The sequence below is a fragment of the Taurulus bubalis genome, assembly GCF_910589615.1.
Source record: "Taurulus bubalis genome assembly, chromosome: 8".
Lineage (NCBI taxonomy): Eukaryota > Metazoa > Chordata > Actinopteri > Perciformes > Cottidae > Taurulus > Taurulus bubalis.
Window position 1 is genome coordinate 23574223 of NC_136596.1, and position 20275 is coordinate 23594497.

At 38.2% G+C, this 20275-nt stretch overlaps 1 protein-coding gene across 1 annotated transcript in view; it reads left to right on the top strand.

Moving 5' to 3' along the window:
* The first annotated feature begins 12408 nt into the window (after nt 1-12408).
* Nucleotides 12409-20275, top strand: part of smarca2 (SWI/SNF related BAF chromatin remodeling complex subunit ATPase 2) — a 42859-nt gene continuing 34992 nt past the window's right edge. The window contains exons 1-5 of the mRNA XM_079222736.1: nt 12409-12463; nt 14031-14288; nt 15304-15433; nt 15799-16188; nt 19129-19230. Coding sequence (XP_079078862.1) covers nt 14061-14288; nt 15304-15433; nt 15799-16188; nt 19129-19230 — 850 coding nt within the window. The 5' untranslated portion in view covers nt 12409-12463; nt 14031-14060. The remainder of the gene's footprint in view (nt 12464-14030; nt 14289-15303; nt 15434-15798; nt 16189-19128; nt 19231-20275) is intronic.

Sequence of the window (20275 nt, forward strand, 5' to 3'; positions counted from 1 at the left end):
TGAGGAATTTCTTGCCAAGAGTCAGTTGAGAAGATCGATGTTACTCTCGCATCAGTGCGATGAATAATGAAATGGAGCCAGCAGCCGCTTTGCTTAGCTTAGCTTAGCACGAATACAGGAATCAAGGGTTCAACTTGTGGCCGGCATGGTTCAGTTCAAAGATAACAAAATCCACCCTCCCAGCAACCCCAAAGCTCCTTGATTAATATGTTGTATGTTACATAAGACTGCAAAAATAAATACTTGAAACATGCAAAAACTTAATAGTAATATAATAACTCATAATAAAGCATGACTTTTATGAATTCCCTTTCCTGATTAAATTTGCACGGAAAGGTGGCTTGAGATGTCTGTGAGCAAAACAAGTCCAATTTAGGACAAAACTATGAATTTATAATGAATCCATTTAATATTAACATGAACCGTTTTAATAAGGTTAAGTGGTGACATCTCATGGGAGGTAGAATAACTAGTGATGAAGACTAGTCTAAAGACGGAAATTCTTTTTTTTCTTCTTTTTCTCAGAGCAGGTCTTTAAACATGTTGATCTTTGGCTTTTGACACCTAACATCCAAGCCACTGCAAAGCTTCTTGTATCGTCATTCTGCACCAATTCAAAGCACCACATTCATGCATTTTCTCCTTTAACACTGCTCACATTCCTTTTTTACAAAACGCAGATAGACATATTGCGCCCGTCTTTACATCTTAACACCACTAACCCCACTCCTGTGGATGTGGTGAAGATGAAGTGGTCTTAACAGCTCACAGATGCTCGCCCTGCGCTGACGGTGGGCAGGTATTCGTGGGTTGAGCCCTCTGAGCTGCAGCGATTCACTGTGACAAGTTCAAAACACATGCTGGCGTTGCACTTTCGGCTACAAGTTGAAAGGGTTGGAAACACATTTGGGGTGAAAAAAGAGCCAAACTAATCATTCGGCCCCGTTTCGTCCGTTTCACCCGATTCCAACAGGCGGTGAGAGACGAGACAATGGAGGTGTTTCAAAAGCAGTTAATTTGTTTCAGTTCACCACATTCTTCAAAACAATGTGTCTCTAGCGCTTCATCTGACGATCAAACGGTTTAGGGCAGAACTGGGATGTCTTTGTTGATGAAGCGTTTGGGTCTGTGGGTGGCACTGACCATTCAAAACAAATGTGGGCGGAGTTGACTCATGTCTTTGTGATTGAGGCCTCAAACAAATTAGAGCAGTTATGAGAAACAAATCCCTCCTTAAATGTATATAGTGTAGACAGGAAGAAGTGGACGCAGTCACCATGATGTCAACCAGCGGTTTGTGGACGTGTCACTTTAAAGCTTTTTGGCCGTCGCCATCTTGGTTTTTCTGCACTTAGCTGTCGTGGATGAAACATTCATAATGTACAGAGTAATACTTGACACCCTGTCAACAGTTTCATAAAGCTGGTCATGGAGGGAAAAGTATTTTTGGGCCACAGGAGGACTAACAAGACTCCATTGTGATGCAGAATTTACCTCTTAAAACATTTGTGGCTGCTGATGCAAACCGTGCAACAACTTTTGAAACACACCACTGTTTCTGCCATACAAATAACACACACCTTGAACAGGCGAATACAGAATGATTTGCCGTCTCTGTGGAGATCTCCCAAGTCGTACGAGCAAATGTTCGACAAACGTTGAAGTGACAGAGTCCTCAATGACGCCTGTCCACTGGGAGCAAGTGTGATGTTGTTATAGAGCCACGGAGGGAGGAGGTTCGCTTCTTGTTTCCTCCGACCAGTCAGCTTTCTTTCGACGTTTCCATGATTGTTCCCTAACTAAACAACCAGATATTACTGTAACCATGACAAAGTAGCTACCTGTCTTTCAACTCAACTATTTATTGCAAATTTTGTAACTGAACAACGGAGCCTTGTCCAACATTTTCTTTTTACAATTGTACTTTCTTTTTGTTCCCCTTGTGTTCAAGCGACATCTTGTGTGGATTCTAGAATGGCTGTTAATAATAAGTGATCATTAAATCACTAATTACTCCAAAAAAATAAAAATATGTTACTATAAATAGTTAAAAAAGAATGGCATTCAGTTCATGTAGTTTGTGTTCACACTGAAGAGAACTGCATATTTACACATTTACATTGTCACATTATATTAAAAACTAAACTAAAATGTATCCTCAGAAAATGTTACATACATGCATACAGTCTTTTCAAAATAAACTTCCTTCTTCACAGGAAACAAAGTTAAGTTCAGGCAACAAAACTACTTAGATTGTGGTTTGGGTTAAAATAACTATGGATGTGCTGTTACGGAAATACGCAAATTATGTAATTCATAAATCAACATTGACGTTCTCGTTTCATGCAAATCCGTGGTATATCTACGAATTATGACGAAATCTTTTTTTGCAAGGTTTAACACTAACAGCCTGATTTAAACTAAACCTGAGCCGTAGCAAATAAGACAACGTTAATTTAGAGGACGATAGCAAAGCAAAGTTGAATCATAACTGTTGCACATCTTCTGTCAGAATACTAAACTGTAGGCTATATGTGCAGAGTGCTTACATATCATCTGCTGATAATCCACATCTGTCCTTGAGTATAATCTGTCAGCAGATATTATCAGGCAGGGCCATCCCTGATCATCAGGAGCTGCTGCTCTGTGGCCACCAGATGTCGGGCAGGTTGTAATATTAAACAGCGTGCTGTAACAATGAATGGCAGAACACCTGCAACAAAAGCAACTACAAAGAGACTTCCTCTGACAGCATTTCCTCTCCTCTCGGCCTCCTGCGTGACCCCGGCACCATCTTGGAAAAAGATCTCAGCGGCTCGTTCCAGACGCCGGTTCCCCCGAGAGAGAGAGCTCAAATGCAGCTCACGCGAATTGAACACCGGCAGGCAGAAATTGAGGGTGGAGTGATGGAGGACGGGGATGGGTGGAGGGGTGTGCACGGCACACCTGCCCGTAAATCTTGCAGAAGTTTTCCTTTCACGAGAAGCACTTGAAGAGAGAAATAACAAACACCGGTCAGAGGGCCGGAGCATAAAGCAGGGAGAGAGTGAGAGCAGTTAGACAAGAGCAATGTTTAGGAAATCCTTTACTGAGACGACACAACAGCCGGGGGCCAAACTGGAAACCTCTGAGATCCAAAAGTCAACCGTGCAGACAAGAAACGTCTGCGTTCTTTTCCTTAACAGTCTGTCTGACTGTGGATTGCTCTCGTCATGTTACCCAATAACTTTTAAAGGATGAATAACAGATGAATGACATGAGAATGCCAAAGGAACAATATCAATATATATTATCTTATCTTATAAACTACTTAAAATAAACTACTAGTGTTATTATCACTACTCCTTTAGTGATGAAAAAGCAGCCTGTTATAGGCTACTCTAGCCTGGGCAGATGTTGCTGCGTTGACAGAGATCTTTTTTAGGGAGAACATTTTGACATGTCAGGAATTGAAGATATAAGCTATATAATATTGTTGTTGCTCACTGAGTTGTATATATTTTGATCTATAAATAGCATCTATGCTTTTCCTACTATGACAAGCCCAAAAGTAGTGAAAAAGGCCGATAGCAAGCCATCTCGATAGCCGCCTCCCCGGATGGAACAGATGGAAAGTCAGTAATGAAGAAAGCTGGCTTATTAGCCGGTTGTACAATCTACTTTTATTCAACAGCTGCAGCACAAAAGGGAAATGGTTTGCAGACAGTTGAGGCAATGATAAAAAAAAACAAAAAATAAAAAAAAGTGTACATTTATTGTCTTGTTTCTGATAAAGCTAACGAGCTTGCTGAATGAGAGTTAGAGTCGTTTTTCTTTAGTAGTCTCACTGACAAACTAGCAATACAGCGTTTTAATACAGTAAACTGTGTGCACTTATTGTTTGTGGCAGAGATAACTAAGTTGCTAACTGTCAGTTAATTAAGACTTATTTTTTGTTCTTCGGTATCTCTTAATTGAATGAAATTAAATAGAAAGTAATAAGTACAAGTTGAAGAAAGAACAAAAAAAACTGACTGAGGAGGAAAATGTGGAAAGTGTTCTTTCAGCTGCTAATATTTATAACAATGTTCTATATGCTTACTGTGACAAAAACTATGTGGAGCTGTTAATGTGGAAAAATACAATTCCTACACAAGTAGCTAAGTAGTTAAGTTTACATAAGCACATTCGCCAGTATCATAATAAATATGGCCTCTCTATTATTTTTCGATGCAGGCTGTCTTCCCTGTTTAAACATTCACTCCATCATCTGACTCAGTAATAAAAATAAGTGCACCACAATGTAAGCATTGGTTATTCAAATGGGACACTCCGATGACACAGGCAGAAAGCAAACAGCTCGCTGCCAAATGTGGCTCATGTAAAACTAATTATAACACTCTTTTGTTTGCACACACCTGTGGGTGGCAAACGTGTGTGTGTGTGTGTGTGTGTGTGTGTGTGTGTGTGTGTGTGTATATAAGTGTGTGTCAGATGCTTGACAGTAAAACTTAAACAAAAAACAAACAGTCTTTGCTAAGCATCATTCAATACACATATCATATAATACATGAAGATTAATAACGCAGTTTTGTTCCAATACGCCATCGCTGAAAGACTCTTTAGAAGTTCACTACAGCGTTGTTGACCCTTAAATAGTGATCGGATCCCGTTTATATTTTTTATCAAAAAAACCCCGATTAATTAATATTTTTTTCAAACTCAGACTCATTGGCCTTTTCTCTACTATAGTACTAATATAGTAAAGTAGGCTTTTTTTTATAGACTACTATACTATATTATAATTCTGTATACTTATGAAAGGACAAAATATTATGGCATTTTCTTTAAATATTTGTATGGCATAGCAGACTGACTTTTTCACGTCAACCCAAAGGCGCCAAATGAACAGAGATTTAATTAAAAGCTTTAAAAAATATTTTCTCACGGAAGGTTGTAAAACAATATTATGAATCTATATTCTAATCTAAACACAGATATAGCAAAAACAAATACAAGCAAACCAACTATAACTGTCCAATTAGATGTTTGTATGCCTAGTGTTTTTTATTGAAAGTCTTCATCATCTGAATCACAGAAAATATTATATATATATATATATATATATATATATATATATATATATATATATATATATATATATATATATATATATATATATATTAAATAACCATTCCTATCCCTTTTTCCACCAAAGGAAATTCATCTGGAGCTACAAAAGCTATTTGACATCACAAATTATAAAGTATTTTGTATATAGTCATATTCAGTGGTGTATAAAGTACCCAAAAGCCATACTTGAGTGGAAGTAAAGATACCTTACTGGGAAATGACTCCAGTAAAAGTGAAAGTCACCTTAGAATACTTGAGTAAAAGTCTTAAAGTATCAGATTTTTACTGTACTTAACCTCTTACACCCAGACCCCCGCGGCGCCCATTATCAGACAGGAAAACATATAAAAGTCAAGTGACGTTTCTTAAAGTAAAGTGATTAATTTACTGTTAAGTTTATGTAATTACATAAACCCCGTAACCCCGCCGTCATTTTCGGCGGCGGCCGTAACGTTTTACAAAAGCGTTCATAAGTACACCTTACAAAGTCGGATTTCAATAAACGAGACCTCTTCGTAACCCTACGAGCTTGTAGGAGTCTAAAAAGTCAAGAATATTCATTCATCTCTGGATATTAGTAACAGAAAAATCGATGTGCACACGACTGTTTTATTTCCGACTTCCTTGTTCCGGTCTTCGACTCTGGAGGCTTCTGTGAAGGTGGGAGGTGTCTTAGACTGCGCCACACGTCTTCGTCAGAGCTTTATGCAAATTTTAAATCCCAGCATGCACCAAACATATGGTGAGAAAGCAAAAAGCTTATAACTTTTACATTTTTTAACCGAACGACACAGTCTTTTGACTAAAACTCCATGGTAACTCCCCAATGCTTCGTTTTATTGTTTTTGGCCTTGAACCATGGAGTTGGAAAAACTCAGGGGCGGCTCGACAAGCCATTTTGGGGAATCTCAATAAAATGATGCTCAGATCATGCTGGATGTTCATAGTTATGATCAAAATATGGTATAAAAGTGAGTTATTTGAAAATATATTTTTTTATTATTTAGTTGGGTTGAACATAATTGGGTTGGCTGTGATTCATCCAGGAGCAATGTTCAACATAATATATTGTACAGAAGTATACTTTTGCATCTACTATGAACTTATCATCATAATTCTCCAAAAAGCAATATGACACTATGAAAGGAGTTGTGCGTTTATAAGTATGCTCATGTAGCTGAGGGTTTATCTTGCGCCTTCACTGTACAATAATAATAACAACACGATGGTCCGTTAGTTGGCATAAGAAGGCAACCACTTTATTCTTGACTCGCTTCTCACTCCCACAAAACCTTCTCTCTCTCTTTCCGTTTTCCCCTTCAGAATAAAAGCCCGTACACAATATAATAGCTTACACTCATTCCGCCCAAATCAAATAAAAAATAATTAAAACCAAGGCAGAGTATCCTGAGATCGGCAAAAAGCTCTGGAAACCTGTTTCCATTTCAACATCCTGTCTCTGTGCAGCGCGTTATAAGTTAAGGAGTAGACTGGACTAAAGGTTTAAGTTAAGGAGTAGACTGGACTAAAGGTTTAAGTTATGGAGTAGACTGGACTAAAGGTTTAAGTTATGGAGTAGACTGGACTAAAGGTTTAAGTTACGGAGTAGACTGGACTAAAGGTTTAAGTTATGGAGTAGACTGGACTAAAGGTTTAAGTTATGGAGTAGACTGGACTAAAGGTTTAAGTTAAGGAGTAGACTGGACTAAAGGTTTAAGTTAAGGAGTAGACTGGACATAAAGGTTTAAGTTATGGAGTAGACTGGACTAAAGGTTTAAGTTAAGGAGTAGACTGGACATAAAGGTTTAAGTTAAGGAGTAGACTGGACTAAAGGTTTAAGTTACGGAGTAGACTGGACTAAAGGTTTAAGTTATGGAGTAGACTGGACTAAAGGTTTAAGTTAAGGAGTAGACTGGACATAAAGGTTTAAGTTATGGAGTAGACTGGACTAAAGGTTTAAGTTACGGAGTAGACTGGACTAAAGGTTTAAGTTAAGGAGTAGACTGGACTAAAGGTTTAAGTTACGGAGTAGACTGGACTAAAGGTTTAAGTTAAGGAGTAGACTGGACTAAAGGTTTAAGTTAAGGAGTAGACTGGACTAAAGGTTTAAGTTAAGGAGTAGACTAGACTAAAGGTTTAAGTTAAGGAGTAGACTGGACTAAAGGTTTAAGTTAAGGAGTAGACTGGACTAAAGGTTTAAGTTAAGGAGTAGACTGGACTAAAGGTTTAAGTTATGGAGTAGACTGGACTAAAGGTTTAAGTTAAGGAGTAGACTGGACTAAAGGTTTAAGTTATGGAGTAGACTGGACATAAAGGTTTAAGTTACGGAGTAGACTGCCTAGTTTTTTTAATTGGAAGTCTTCATAAATGATTGTGAATCACAGAACATATTAACTAGTAAATCAAACTAATTAACTTGCAAACATTGGTCGCACTTTTTAAACCTCAACCATGTTTTCTAAAAAATTCCAAATGGTTTGCATACCCATACTAAATCCAGATTATCTCCTCAACCACAAGGGTTATTTGAATTATTAAAAAAGGTATAATATACAGAAAACACCCGTGAGATTACTTAAGAAGTGTATATATCAGTATATGTGTTACTGGTTTATTGGTTGATGATACACAGGAAAAAAATACAACATTTAAAATATTAAAAAAGTAAAGACTTCCAGGATTAATTTTTACTTTCAAATATGGTTTATTTTTTTCTACTATAAAATAGCAAAATATGTTAAGAGTAATTCTGCAAAGTTTGACTTTCTCCGGTTTCTTCCCACAGTTTAAGGACAATGTTAAGAGTCAATTGTTAATTGTAGTCCTATAAATGAGACTTGTCCATCTATGGGTATATGTACAGGATATACCAAATCTAGGTCACAAGTTAAAAAACTTTTATTTTATTTAAGAATTTAATATATATATATATATTAAATTATTTTTAAATAATAATAATAATATAATAATACAAAAATTAAAAGTTTTAATATATGTATATGTATTTTCAAAATACAGTCATGCATCATAAACAAGTTCAATATGTTATTTTAAATAATCACAAGTAAACTGAATTGGATTAACTTAAAGCCAATATTTTAGTTAAAATAAAAAGTTTAGTTAAAGTTTAGTTTCAGTCAAGTTTGTTGCATGTTTTCACTGACAGTGATGGCATAAGGCCCCACTCAAAAGCATATGATGAAATCTGCCTAATATTTAGAAGTAACAAACACAGCAGGCAGAAATGTTGCACTTAGTTTCTATGCCAACGGTTAGGACAGAGATCATTTCACTTTATTTAGTCGTCATCAAGCGTTTCACCCGTGTTTGGTGTTCGTGTCTGTGGGACCCGTTTTCACATTTTATCAACCACAAAATGATTCATTTATTATTTTTTTCAAATTCAGACTCATTGGCTCATTTTCTGTGAAGAACCTGTATCACAACACATTTTCAATGACCACACACTGTACACCCCTACACATTTATATTACATATAGATGTTCGGCTCATAACAGTGTGGAAATTGTATTGTCCTCTATACCTTCACTCAGTCTTCCTCCTGGCTGAGCTGTGTGTGTGTGTGTGTGCGTGTGTGTGTGTGTGTGTGTGTTTTGTGTTTCTGCCCCTGCTTGTGCCAAAAATGACTTGTCTTCGAGAAATAATAAATAACACATTTACTTTACAATGTTGACAATAAGCAAAGAACCAGAGATCAAAATTAATTTGCATTTTACGCTTATTAAGTGTTTTCAGAACTATGTATATAAAAAATATATATTTTAAAAGCAAGACTGCAATTGTTCAGTCTACAAAGTGTCAAAATCAATGTAAATTACCCATTTAAAGCTGCCTTCCCAATAAACAATATATGCATTTTATAATGTTGGAAAGCATGCTTTCCATAAGTAATAATCCAAATGATTGGGCTGTGAACTAAAAAAACAATTACCCCATTCATCACTGTCTAAATTCCAATAAAGTAGTCAGGAAGTCAGTAAAGTTTAATTTGATTACAGATGCAAATTAGCTCGAAGCTGAGTGCATGAAATTGTGACATTTATGCTTTGAACTGTACTTGGTCCCTTTCGGATACAATTTATAAATAATACATTAGAAAGTCCCAGTTGAGATAAAGATTTCCTCTGCATGAGTGACCTGAGAATAAATGACAGTATATACAAGATAACAAAAAGAAGTTCAAAGTTTGTATGTAACCTTTAAAGCAATAGAAATTACCTTCTATTGCTAAAATAATGAGTACTTTAACAAATTATTGTTTCTCTACTGGGTTAATTATTTAAATATTAAAATACCAACAAAGAAACATGAATATTTGTTTTATTTCTTGGTACATTCAATTTGGATGCATCTTGAGTCAGGACAGATTTATTTAATTTTGCCTTTCCAAAGACAACCGAAGAGGGGGATTTATCAAAGAAAAAGTGGGAAGAAGGATGAATTCAAGGGGCCATCTTTGCACCTGTCAATGAGTGATCCATTGTTCGGCCCGTCCATTTAAAAACCTGTGGGCTTTGAATAAAATGTCACGCCAGTGGTTCACCGGAGCCTTTTTTACGGATGGTTTCAAGGTGAATGGAAGCCACAACCACTAGTCCTTTCACTGCCAAATGAATGCGGCCGAGCTCTTTCCTGGCTCGGTGAATTTGAAGGGGGCGGCGGCTTTAACCGCAAAGTTAATTAGATATGTTTATTTGGGTAAAATTTACATTCAGGAACCCTGTGCACATCCTTTATGGAGATGTATAAGAAAGGGCAGAGTTGTTGAGTAGGGGAAGTCAAGATCAAAGTTGAAATGTGGGGCTTTGTTTATTGATATGTGAGGTATTCAAATGATGGGCTGTCAGGTCAGAGTGCTTTGAATGTCTTACAAGGTCATCCAAGTGTCATCGCCTATATAGATAGATGCCTCTTTTTTTTCTATGAGCTGTTAAATGTGAACGGCACAAACGTTTTTTTTCCTGAGAACATACATACAGTATTTGTTCTCCCCACTGAAGCTGAAGCCAGTACTTGTGTGTTCCACACAGCACGTACAGCAGTTTGTTGAAGATAGAGCCAAATAGATATGTATTTCCATGTGTGATTTTAAGAAGAGTTAGATCAAGAAACATTTTGAATATTGACATATTTCAGTCTTAAAACAAGTTCTAGTTCTAATATGTATTCTAATCTATTTGGATAAGATACACTTGATGTAAATGCAGACAAATTATGAACTGTACAATGAAGAAAAAATATTCGCTCAGTCGAGCTGAAGCAAACAAACGGCCAGTACAAACAGCTTTATTTTTTCATAATGACAACAAAGTTTCTGATATCAGAAAGATGCAAATGTAGCTTGACTAAAACCTGTGTATCATTTGCATGGCCTGCCTTTGAAACGCCACGTTGCTGTCATCATACTTACTAAGTTAGTGTATGTAAATGAGGGCCAGCAATCCATCACTCTGGATTTATCATGTTTGTTTAGAGCTCTGAAGTCTGTGGGAATTCATTCCCTGCCAGGTGTTACAGCACAGAGGAGGCCAATTTATTGAGGCACCTGCTGGTCACTGCTGCCATCTTGTGTTCCCTTTAAGGACCGCTCAGGGGAGCGTGGACGTTTCAGAACATTTTAACCTCTAAAATAAATAGTTCCCCAAGTATAGCTTGTAACTTAGAAACATGTTAGAAAATTGCACTGTCCAAACACTATCACATAGTTGTTTTGAAACATATGAAAACATCCAAATATATCATCTATATCTCTGTGGGCCACTGCCAGTCAGATTTATTTGATTTAATCATTTGATTTATGACTTTACACTCTATTTTTGACACCAATTACAGTGCAGTAAATCATTGTTCAAGGGCTGCTAAAATGTAAAAAAAATAAACAAGATAATAATAATTGCCTATGATTCTAATTAAGCTATTGTATAGTGGTTATATGTCTAACAAGCCAGGGTGGCAAAAGTAAAGTAAAAATACTACAAGGTAAAGATTCAAGTCACTACCGTTCAAAAGTTTGGGGTCACTTAGAAATTTCCTTATTTTTCTAAGAAAAGCACTGTTTTTTTCAATGAAGATAACATTAAATGAATCAGAAATACACTATACATTGTTAGGGTGGTAAATGACTATTCTAGGTGGAAACGTCCATTTTTTAATAAAATATCTACATAGGTGAATAGAGGCCCATTTCCAGCAACTATCACTCCAGTGTTCTAATGGTACATTGTATTTGCTCATCGCATAGAAGACTGATGGATGATTAGAAAACCCTTGTGCAATTATGTTAGCACAGCTTAAAACAGTTATGCTGGTGAGAGAAGCTATACAACTGTCCTTCCTTTGAGCTAGTTGAGTATCTGGAGCATCACATTTGTGGGTTTGATTATACTCTCAAAATGGCCAGAAAAAGAGAACTTTTATGTGAAACTCGCCAGTCTATTCTTGTTCTTAGAAATGAAGACTATTCCATGGCAGAAATTACGAAGAAACTGAACATTTCTCTGGGTGACCCCAAACTTTTGAACAGTAGTGTATTATTAGCCATATGTACTAAATGCACCTGTCCCTCAGCATCATATTATTATTTGTGGTGCTACTTCATATACAGTTGAGTTGTTTAATGATTAAACAACTCAATAGATTAAAGATTAAACTTTAATCTACACAAATACAACATATGTTATACGCAAGATTGCATTCCACAAAGTACCTCGTAACTACAGGTGTAAAAAAATAATGTAGTGGTGCAGAAAGTACATACATTTCGTGGGGTAAAAATACTCAAAGTACAAATACCTAAAAACAATTGGTACTTCGTCGCCTATATCTACCGAAATAAATATGATTTTGAAGAGCACTAACGGCAGATCAAAAAATATGTCCCATTTGCACTGGTGCTTATAACAGTATTAAACACACGTTGTTACATAATAAAGATGATAAATACTTAGTTATGTTTAATAAAGATGATGAAGTACTTAATTATGTTATTATATCATCATGGTCGACAAGATCTCCAAGTGTGAAGTAAACTGTGCATTGTCTTGTTTGCAATCATGGCCACTCTACCAGAAAGTAACAGTAACGTTTATAGGCCAGATACACGCCCAAGAAGAAAACCACTTATGATTGACGTGAGATTCAGCCAATCACTGCGTAGGGAGGGTGGGATTTCCGGTGACATTGACAAATCATCAATGGAGACAGAAGAAAAACTTTATCTTGTCAGCAAAACAACAGCGAGGGGGAGTGAACTTTCCGACAGCAGTCATATTTTGAAGAAACATTACAATATATTTCATCTAATTGTGTGCAGTTACAGTTCGGCCGAAAGGTAAATCGTCCAACGGCGCTTCATCCGTGTTAAAGGGCGACATGTAGCGGCTCGACATTCAGCTAAATGTCCAAACTTCCTCTAACGGACGGTTTGCTGGCTGAAGGTTCGGTACTCGGGAGCTAGCTAGCTAGCTGCTATGCTAGCTAACTGACGTTAGCTCAGTTGCACAACGTTTGGTCGAAGCAGACGACCCTATAGCTCCTCGGTGTTTATTCCTCGGCGTCTAAATGTAACATGAAAAGGGATTGTGTTGGTCTTTTAAGATATCGCCCAGGTCGTGTCAGGCGCTTGACTTTCATCGACACATTAATTTTTTTTGGTGTTGCCTGTATGCATGTCCGTGATGGCCACCATGATCCAATCAGAGTTATCGTTAGTTCTACAGAGAGATGGACGATGCTTGTACCTCCTGTATCTGGCTGTGTGTTCCGCATCCTATTGTCATCGTATGTTTGCTGGAAATGGGGTGAACATCGTCGTAATTTTGGCGCTGACCACGTCACTTGTACAATATATTTCACATTGAGCCATGGTGGGATGCTCGTGAGTTAAAAAGATAGTGCACTATATTATCATATTATTATCTGCATTCGGGCACCACCGGTGGCGATGTCTGTGAGGTTTGACAGCAGGAAGAGCTAGTCTGACTGAGAGACTGTGGATGGACTGGAAGACGGGCGGTTGTTTACATTGCAAGGCTTGCAGTTCACGTGCTCGATGCGTGTCTTCCATGCAGGCAATATGTGTGTTGTTATGGCTCATGCTGCTGTTGTCACTCAGGGCTTTACCTTTTATAATAATGAGGCTTTTATTTAATTTTATTCCAGGAAAATGTGCCAAGCCACAAGGGGATTTCGGCCTTTTATTGGCAGAGAAGGGAGAGAAATGCTTGAGTTATTAAAAACGAATTTATTCATCATGTTTTGTTCATTAATTCAGATAAGGAAGGGACTCTGTTTACAAGGTAGACCAACACTGCATCGTAGAGTAAACAGGCCCTTGTTCTTGTTGTATTGATTTATGCCTGTGCTTTAAGCAGAACTACATTTTATAGATTAAAGGTTTCATTTGCTTTGTATTCCCTCAAAAAGGCAAATTCAGCACCATCATGTTTTTCTCAACTATAAAAACTATAAATAATCTATTAACACCACTCAATTAAATAGATTTAGATACGCGATGATGATGATGATGATGATGAAGACATGGGCACATTGATGTTATCCAATATCAAGTCTCTGTAGTCGACTGTCATATCCAACCAATTGTTGGTAAAATATATATACGCCTAATGTTGTCTGTGTGTGCACGCATTTCATACCTTTAAAATATGTATGTACATGCAACAGAAATAGGATGACCTATACAGTGTATTATTGTCCAGTGAAGCAGCTGTGTGATAAAGAGTTCCTTTTTTTTTAAATATCCTTATTAATTAATCCTTATTTAATATATTTCGTACATGAAATGCATCTCAAGTTAAAGACATGAGAATGTTATGGTGGTCCTTGACCTTTTATTGTTTTCATGGCTTTGACATCGTCTCTCTTCTCCCTCCCTGAAGCTGTCTGATATGCTCTCAGCAGTCCAGTAGATGTCCACCCCTTCAGACACGTCAGGTGGTATGTCACATCCTGGCCCTTCTCCGGGGGCCGGTCTATCCCCGGGGCCCATCTTGGGCCCTAGCCCCGGACCGGACCCCTCACCAGGCTCTGTTCACAGTATGATGGGACCCAGTCCTGGACCAGGAACACCTAACGCACCTCATGGCATGCAGGGACAAAGTGAATACTCTCAGGACGGCATGTATCCGATGCACAAGGTACAGTTTGCTCTGAAGTGTCTCATGTTGTTGTCCACCTGCCACTGTGACTCCAGGATTCCAAAATCTATCTGCCACTCAACACATTACCATTGTTGTTGTTTTTTGGCAGGTGTGTAAAGCAAACCCAGCTGCCACTTGCTTATTTTACCAGCATTTGACTAGTGGCTCCTGCTAAGTTCCAACCTTAGCTCTTGCTCGATGACAATGTTCTAGTTATTTTATTACTCTTTGATGTCTTCAGCAGGCTTAGTTGTTAAAGTTTAGTTTTAACAAGACACTTGTTGCAAGAGCCAGACTGATGTATCAACCAATATTGGTTTATTGCAGATATCTATATATGTATATCATGGAATTACCGATAAGTAAAGAAAATTCCCCTTTTTAGAAATATATTCCAGGTAATTTAGAAAGTGTCTCTGTGACATAGTTTCTCCTCCAGAGAGCAAATATACATTTATTATATATTTATTATATATTTATTTTAAGAGGTATTGGTGTATGTTAGGCATTTATAACAAATTATTGGTTGGACTGTACTTGTCACCTAAATATAAGAAAGACAATGAAAACCGAGAAATCCAATGTGGAAACCTACAAGCAGCAATAAATCTCTGCTCGAGTGTCTTTACAATTTTGATATTTTGCACTTTAGAAATATATATTATCTACACAGCCAGTTTCTAATGAACCTCTTTAGCCCTCTGATCGACTTTTGTCAAAGATGTGACTTACAATGAATAGAAAAGAAAACAAGTGGTTTAGCTCTGCAAGCGGTAATATGAGTCATTTCAATTCAATCTTCTATTATATTTTCTTGGTGTGGCCCGATATCACATCCCATTTGCCTTCGAGGGCTTTACAGTCTGTAGAAGCAAACAACGTCGCCGTGTCCTTGGCCCGTCTCATCCTTTATTATGTGGAATGATTTGATGACACTTCTCAGTCTTTGTTTTTTGATTTCAGGGTTGCGTAGTATACAACAACTGAACTGGGATCTTTTTGTTACTTTCAGACCATGGAGGGGATGAATGAGAAGACCATGGCAGAAGCGATGCACTTTGGCCACATGAAAGGTGTGGGGATGAGATCTCTGCATAGTGGTATGGGGCCTCCGCAGAGTCCAATGGATCAGCACAGCCAAGGTATCCTGTTGCTTAAAAGATAAGAAAAGAACAACCTTTTAAGCAGGCAGAGTTAATTGTGATTGATTTATTAATTGAAGTTTGTATTTACGCAGCTTTCTTTTTCTCAGTAGCATCAGAAACTCCATCACTTAAAACAATCCGTCTTCACAGTTTACATATATCTCCAGAATATAACGAGGCCAACCAAATTGTGATTACTCCTACACGTACTGTTGAATATTTTTTATAAAAATGGTTTTCTGTCTTGGTAATGATCTTTAAACACCGTATATTTACCGACCACCGCTTTAAGGGTACTAATGTCAATTTTGGTTCTGTGAAATCTTTTGAAAAAATAAATTTCTCCCCTCCTCTTACTGTAGGATACATATCCCCCCATCCATCCCCCATGGGTGTCCATGAGCATTCTTCTAGTCCCATGTCAGGAGGCAGGGGACCCACACCGCCCCACATGCCTCCCTCCCAGTCCGGCCCCATGATGCCCATGGATCCCCAGTCAGCCGCGCCCAACATGCCCAACATGAACCAGCAGGGCCGGGGACCTTCTGCCTTCAGTCCAGTCCAGCTGCAGCAGCTCAGAGCTCAGATCCTGGCTTACAAGATCCTTGGCCGTGGGCAACCCCTGCCTGATAACCTCCAACTGGCTGTTCAGGGCAAGAGGAGTCTACCCACAATGCAACAGCAGCAGCAGCAACAGCAGCAGCAGCAGCAGCAGCAGGCACCTGGTGCCAGCCCTTACAACAGGCCTCCAGGTAAGAAGACACTGCGATACAAACTGGATCATTCAATTTATTTTTGTGTGACTTTGTGATCCAATGCAGCCGAATCTGTACACACATGACACTTTAATGTGAGCTCTATGTCCTCCATGAAATGTGAGCCAAGCTTCCTCAAAACGGGGGTGGTTCGTTTCTCAGTGTGCCTGAGGTTTTGACCGGTGAGTTTCCACACGCATGCACGTAAGCTGGCAGCTGATGCTGCCAGCTTACGTGTGGAAACTCGCGTGTCAAGTGTAGGGATGGGTATCGTTTGGATTTTACTATACTTTTAAAACGATACCGGTGCCTGAACCGCTACTTTTTTATTGCCAAGACAATTTCTTTTCTTCAAATTGAACAATATATTAACCTTTTAAAGTATACTATAAATAAATAAATAAATAAATACAAAACACTTGTCTTCAAACTGCAGCTTCAAACCTTTTAACTTCTACTATAAACAATATATATTTAAAAAAAAGAACAGACACAAGCAGCAGGTGGCCTGATGGGATCGTGTGCAACAGAACTCAGAAACTGTTGGATTCTACAAACTGCTGCTTTACTGGACTACACGTCATCATTAATATCAACTGGAGAGATTTGTTCCAGCAAGCCAAGGACAGACGTTCAAAAGCTCGTACTCGTGTCTGCAGCGATCTCTGTGTGCGCGCGCTGTGTGTGTGAGCACTGGAAGCCCCGCCCCCTCGAGCCCCGCTCTGCATGCAGGCGGACAACAGAGAGCGGAGGAGTGTGCTCTGATCCGCACTATTTTAATAGTATCAACATCTTATCGTTTTTGACGTGCGGGCACCGCGCTACCTTTTTAGTATCTATATACCGTGCAACATTACAGAGTAGTGTAAAAAAAAGTATTTAAATCGGCTCAGGCACTGGAAGAAAGCACCGAAATCTGCGTTGCTTTTCGGTCCGGTAGGTACCGGACGTGTTGGAACCGGTGCCATATTGGCACCGGTTCTCAGTACCCAACCCTAGTCAAGTGTGCCAGCTCTCATTGAGGAGACCACCGTGATCCTGACCAGAGATGTTGATACATTCAAGCTTCTCAAATCCAAGTGATTTTCTGGTGTCAGATATGTTTCTCATGGGAAGAATCACCATTTTGGTGTCAACATGTTTGGTATAAATAGGCCAAACAGACATTTTTATAAATGTCTGTTTGTTCTTTGTAGTAAGGACAGTAAACCACTGACATGACGGAAAGTATGCAGTTCATGTGCGTAGTCGTATAGTATGAATACATATACATCATTGCGTGTTGATACACTGGTTGTCTGACGCGTCCAACTCCATAAATCAAGAAAGAAATTATCTCCTATTTTATCAGATTGATTCAGATTTACTATTGCATGTTTTCTTTGGTGGCTTTTTTGTGTCAAATGATCTTAAAGGTGTCAGTCAGTAAATACAAAATATTCACAGATATACTTTAAAAAAGATAATACATACATATATACACATACATTTGACAGTGCAAAACATCTTCAGAAAGCACAAACAGGTTGCTCCTTGAACATCCCTGAGCTGTTAATTAAAAAAATAAAATGAAAATGGACTAACACTAAAAACATACACATGTATGCTTTATATCTGCCAAATGTGAGCTCTTTTTTTTTACTGTAATTAATCTCCTTGGAGCAGAGGCTGCATTTAGCATACCCTGCTTTATCAATATGTATGAAACACTGGGACAGTGGGAAGCTGTACTGCTCCTCTCACGTCTGTTTGGACCTCCACCTGACTTAAACTCTTTCATTCACATCATCTGATCAATATCTGGGTCTCTTATGACCACGACATCACGTTGTTGGCTAAGCCCAACTACGTGATTTGCTTCATGCTACTTTGAGTAAAAAAATAAAAACCTGCAGCCAGATCCGCCGGTTTAACGTTAACGAGTGACAGCGTGAACTGAACCAGACCGGGGGGTGACGCCATGTTTCATCACGTTACGTTTTTTTACAAGCAAGACTGAACTGTAACGGAACATAACGTAGCTTTAACGCCAACACTACCCAAACACGTTAGCTAACGTGATAGCAAGCTGACTAGCTTCCATTAAAAACAAGTTTGAGGGAAATTAAGAGCTGGAGACATCTTAACTCTGATTGGCCAAGACTTGACACGTCAAAGATGTTCTATTTTTGCGAAGATCACGATCTAAACTCCGTGTCTCACTCCAATCTCAGACACGCTGGCAGGCCAGTTGCTCTGCGACGCTTTTTTTTTTTTCTCCGCGACTTATTGCCCAGCGTAATAGTCGCGTGACACAACGAATCGATAATGAAATTCGTTGCCAACACTTTTGATAATCGATTTTATCGATTCGTTGTTGCAGCCCTAATTTGCACGGCTCGATGAATGAATATATTACAAGCTTTGAATTGTGGATTATTTTTTTATTTTTTTACAAATGAACACACAAATCTTACCTTTTTTTTAATTCTGTCTAAAATAAGTATAAAAGACCATCATGATGAAATGAAACATTCTGCTCAAGGCAAACTCTCTGCCGTAAGAAGAGCTGGCAACAACGCTGCCTGTGTGGACACCACCAGCATGAAAGACACAGCAGTTTTTAAATCCATTCATCTGCTGATATTTTTACACTTGGTTGAATAAATGTCTAAGCGCTATAAATGTCTATAAATGTTCAGAAAATTGATTAAAGGTCCATAATAACAATCATAGTTTCTTAGAGTCCATGTTGACATATTTAAATAACTTGTTATGTCCGACCAACAGATCAAAAATTGAACTTATTCAGGTTGCAGTGATATTAAACAGAAAAGCAGCAAACTCTTCAATCTTGAGAACACTTTTGTCGAACTGCAACTACAGTCACAGGTTCATACTTTGTTTGTAAGTTCACAAAATAATTATTGTAAATCTGAATTGTTATTGTTTTGGAAGGTATGCCCATGGCACCTTTGGGTGGCCCCCAGTCCAGTCCCTGCCCGACCCCAACCATGCAAGGACACATTCAATGCGCAGGACCCAAGCCTTGGTCTGACGGTGAGTCCTGAATACGTGTCGAGTTAAGTCAGCAGGCTGCATTACCTTTTGATTTATAATGCAGCTTTTCACACCACACACTTATCATCTAATGTCTGGAGTCTAACCGGGCTGCACCCAGCTGTTTGATGTGTACTCTTACATCAGATTCTCTTTGAGAGGAGACCAAAGTGAATCTCTTTGAAGCCGCTGGGGATGGTGTGGAAAGATGCTGCAATTTGAGGTTGATTTTTTTGTTTTTTTTAAACACTTTTTAACGCGCTTTTGTTTTTTTCTGCTGCGAAGAGGGAAACGATTTGAATATGTTCATCGCCGGCTGCCGGGCAACTGCAATTTTTCTCTCAAAGCTCATGTTGACGAACATGGCACAAATAATATAGTAGAATACTGTAATTTATAATTATCCAGTTCTTTGTCATCATGCAGCTTTTTAAAGTTTTATTATGTTTTGGTATTAAAAATGATTTCTTTGATTTCCAACCTTTTGAAGTGCATTTTTATTTCTTTACTTCAGACTTAGCAGTCTGCTGCTTTAACGAATGAATCGGGTATCTTTTAATGATTATGACATCATTAAAGATACCTTTTTTAAAGGGGACATATGGGAACAATGATGTGAATGCGTTCTGATCTTGTGGCTTCAGGGAGATATTGTTCTGCCTTTTAACAGATTCCACCCAACAGTCTGACAGTGAATAAAAAAGTTTTTCCATTTTTAAAGTTCAATGTTTTGAGAAAAATCTGAAAAAGTCCAATTTAAAACACATCAATAAAAGATACAAATGGAATACAAAAAATCATCTCCCACTGAGTCCAATTTATGAGTGAACAAATACTGTTTTAACGATTAATTGCTGCTCTCACGGAAAATTGTTCCCAAGTGAGGGAACGAACGCAACGAAGATATCTACGTCTCAATTCATCAGTGACCTCGGAGTGAAAAGACAGAGAGAGAGAAACTCTTTTGGAGTCAGGTGTAAGAAGGGAAAGGCCAGTAAAGGCTACATGTAGGTGTCGGATGACAAAACTTCTCGTTTCACTGAAC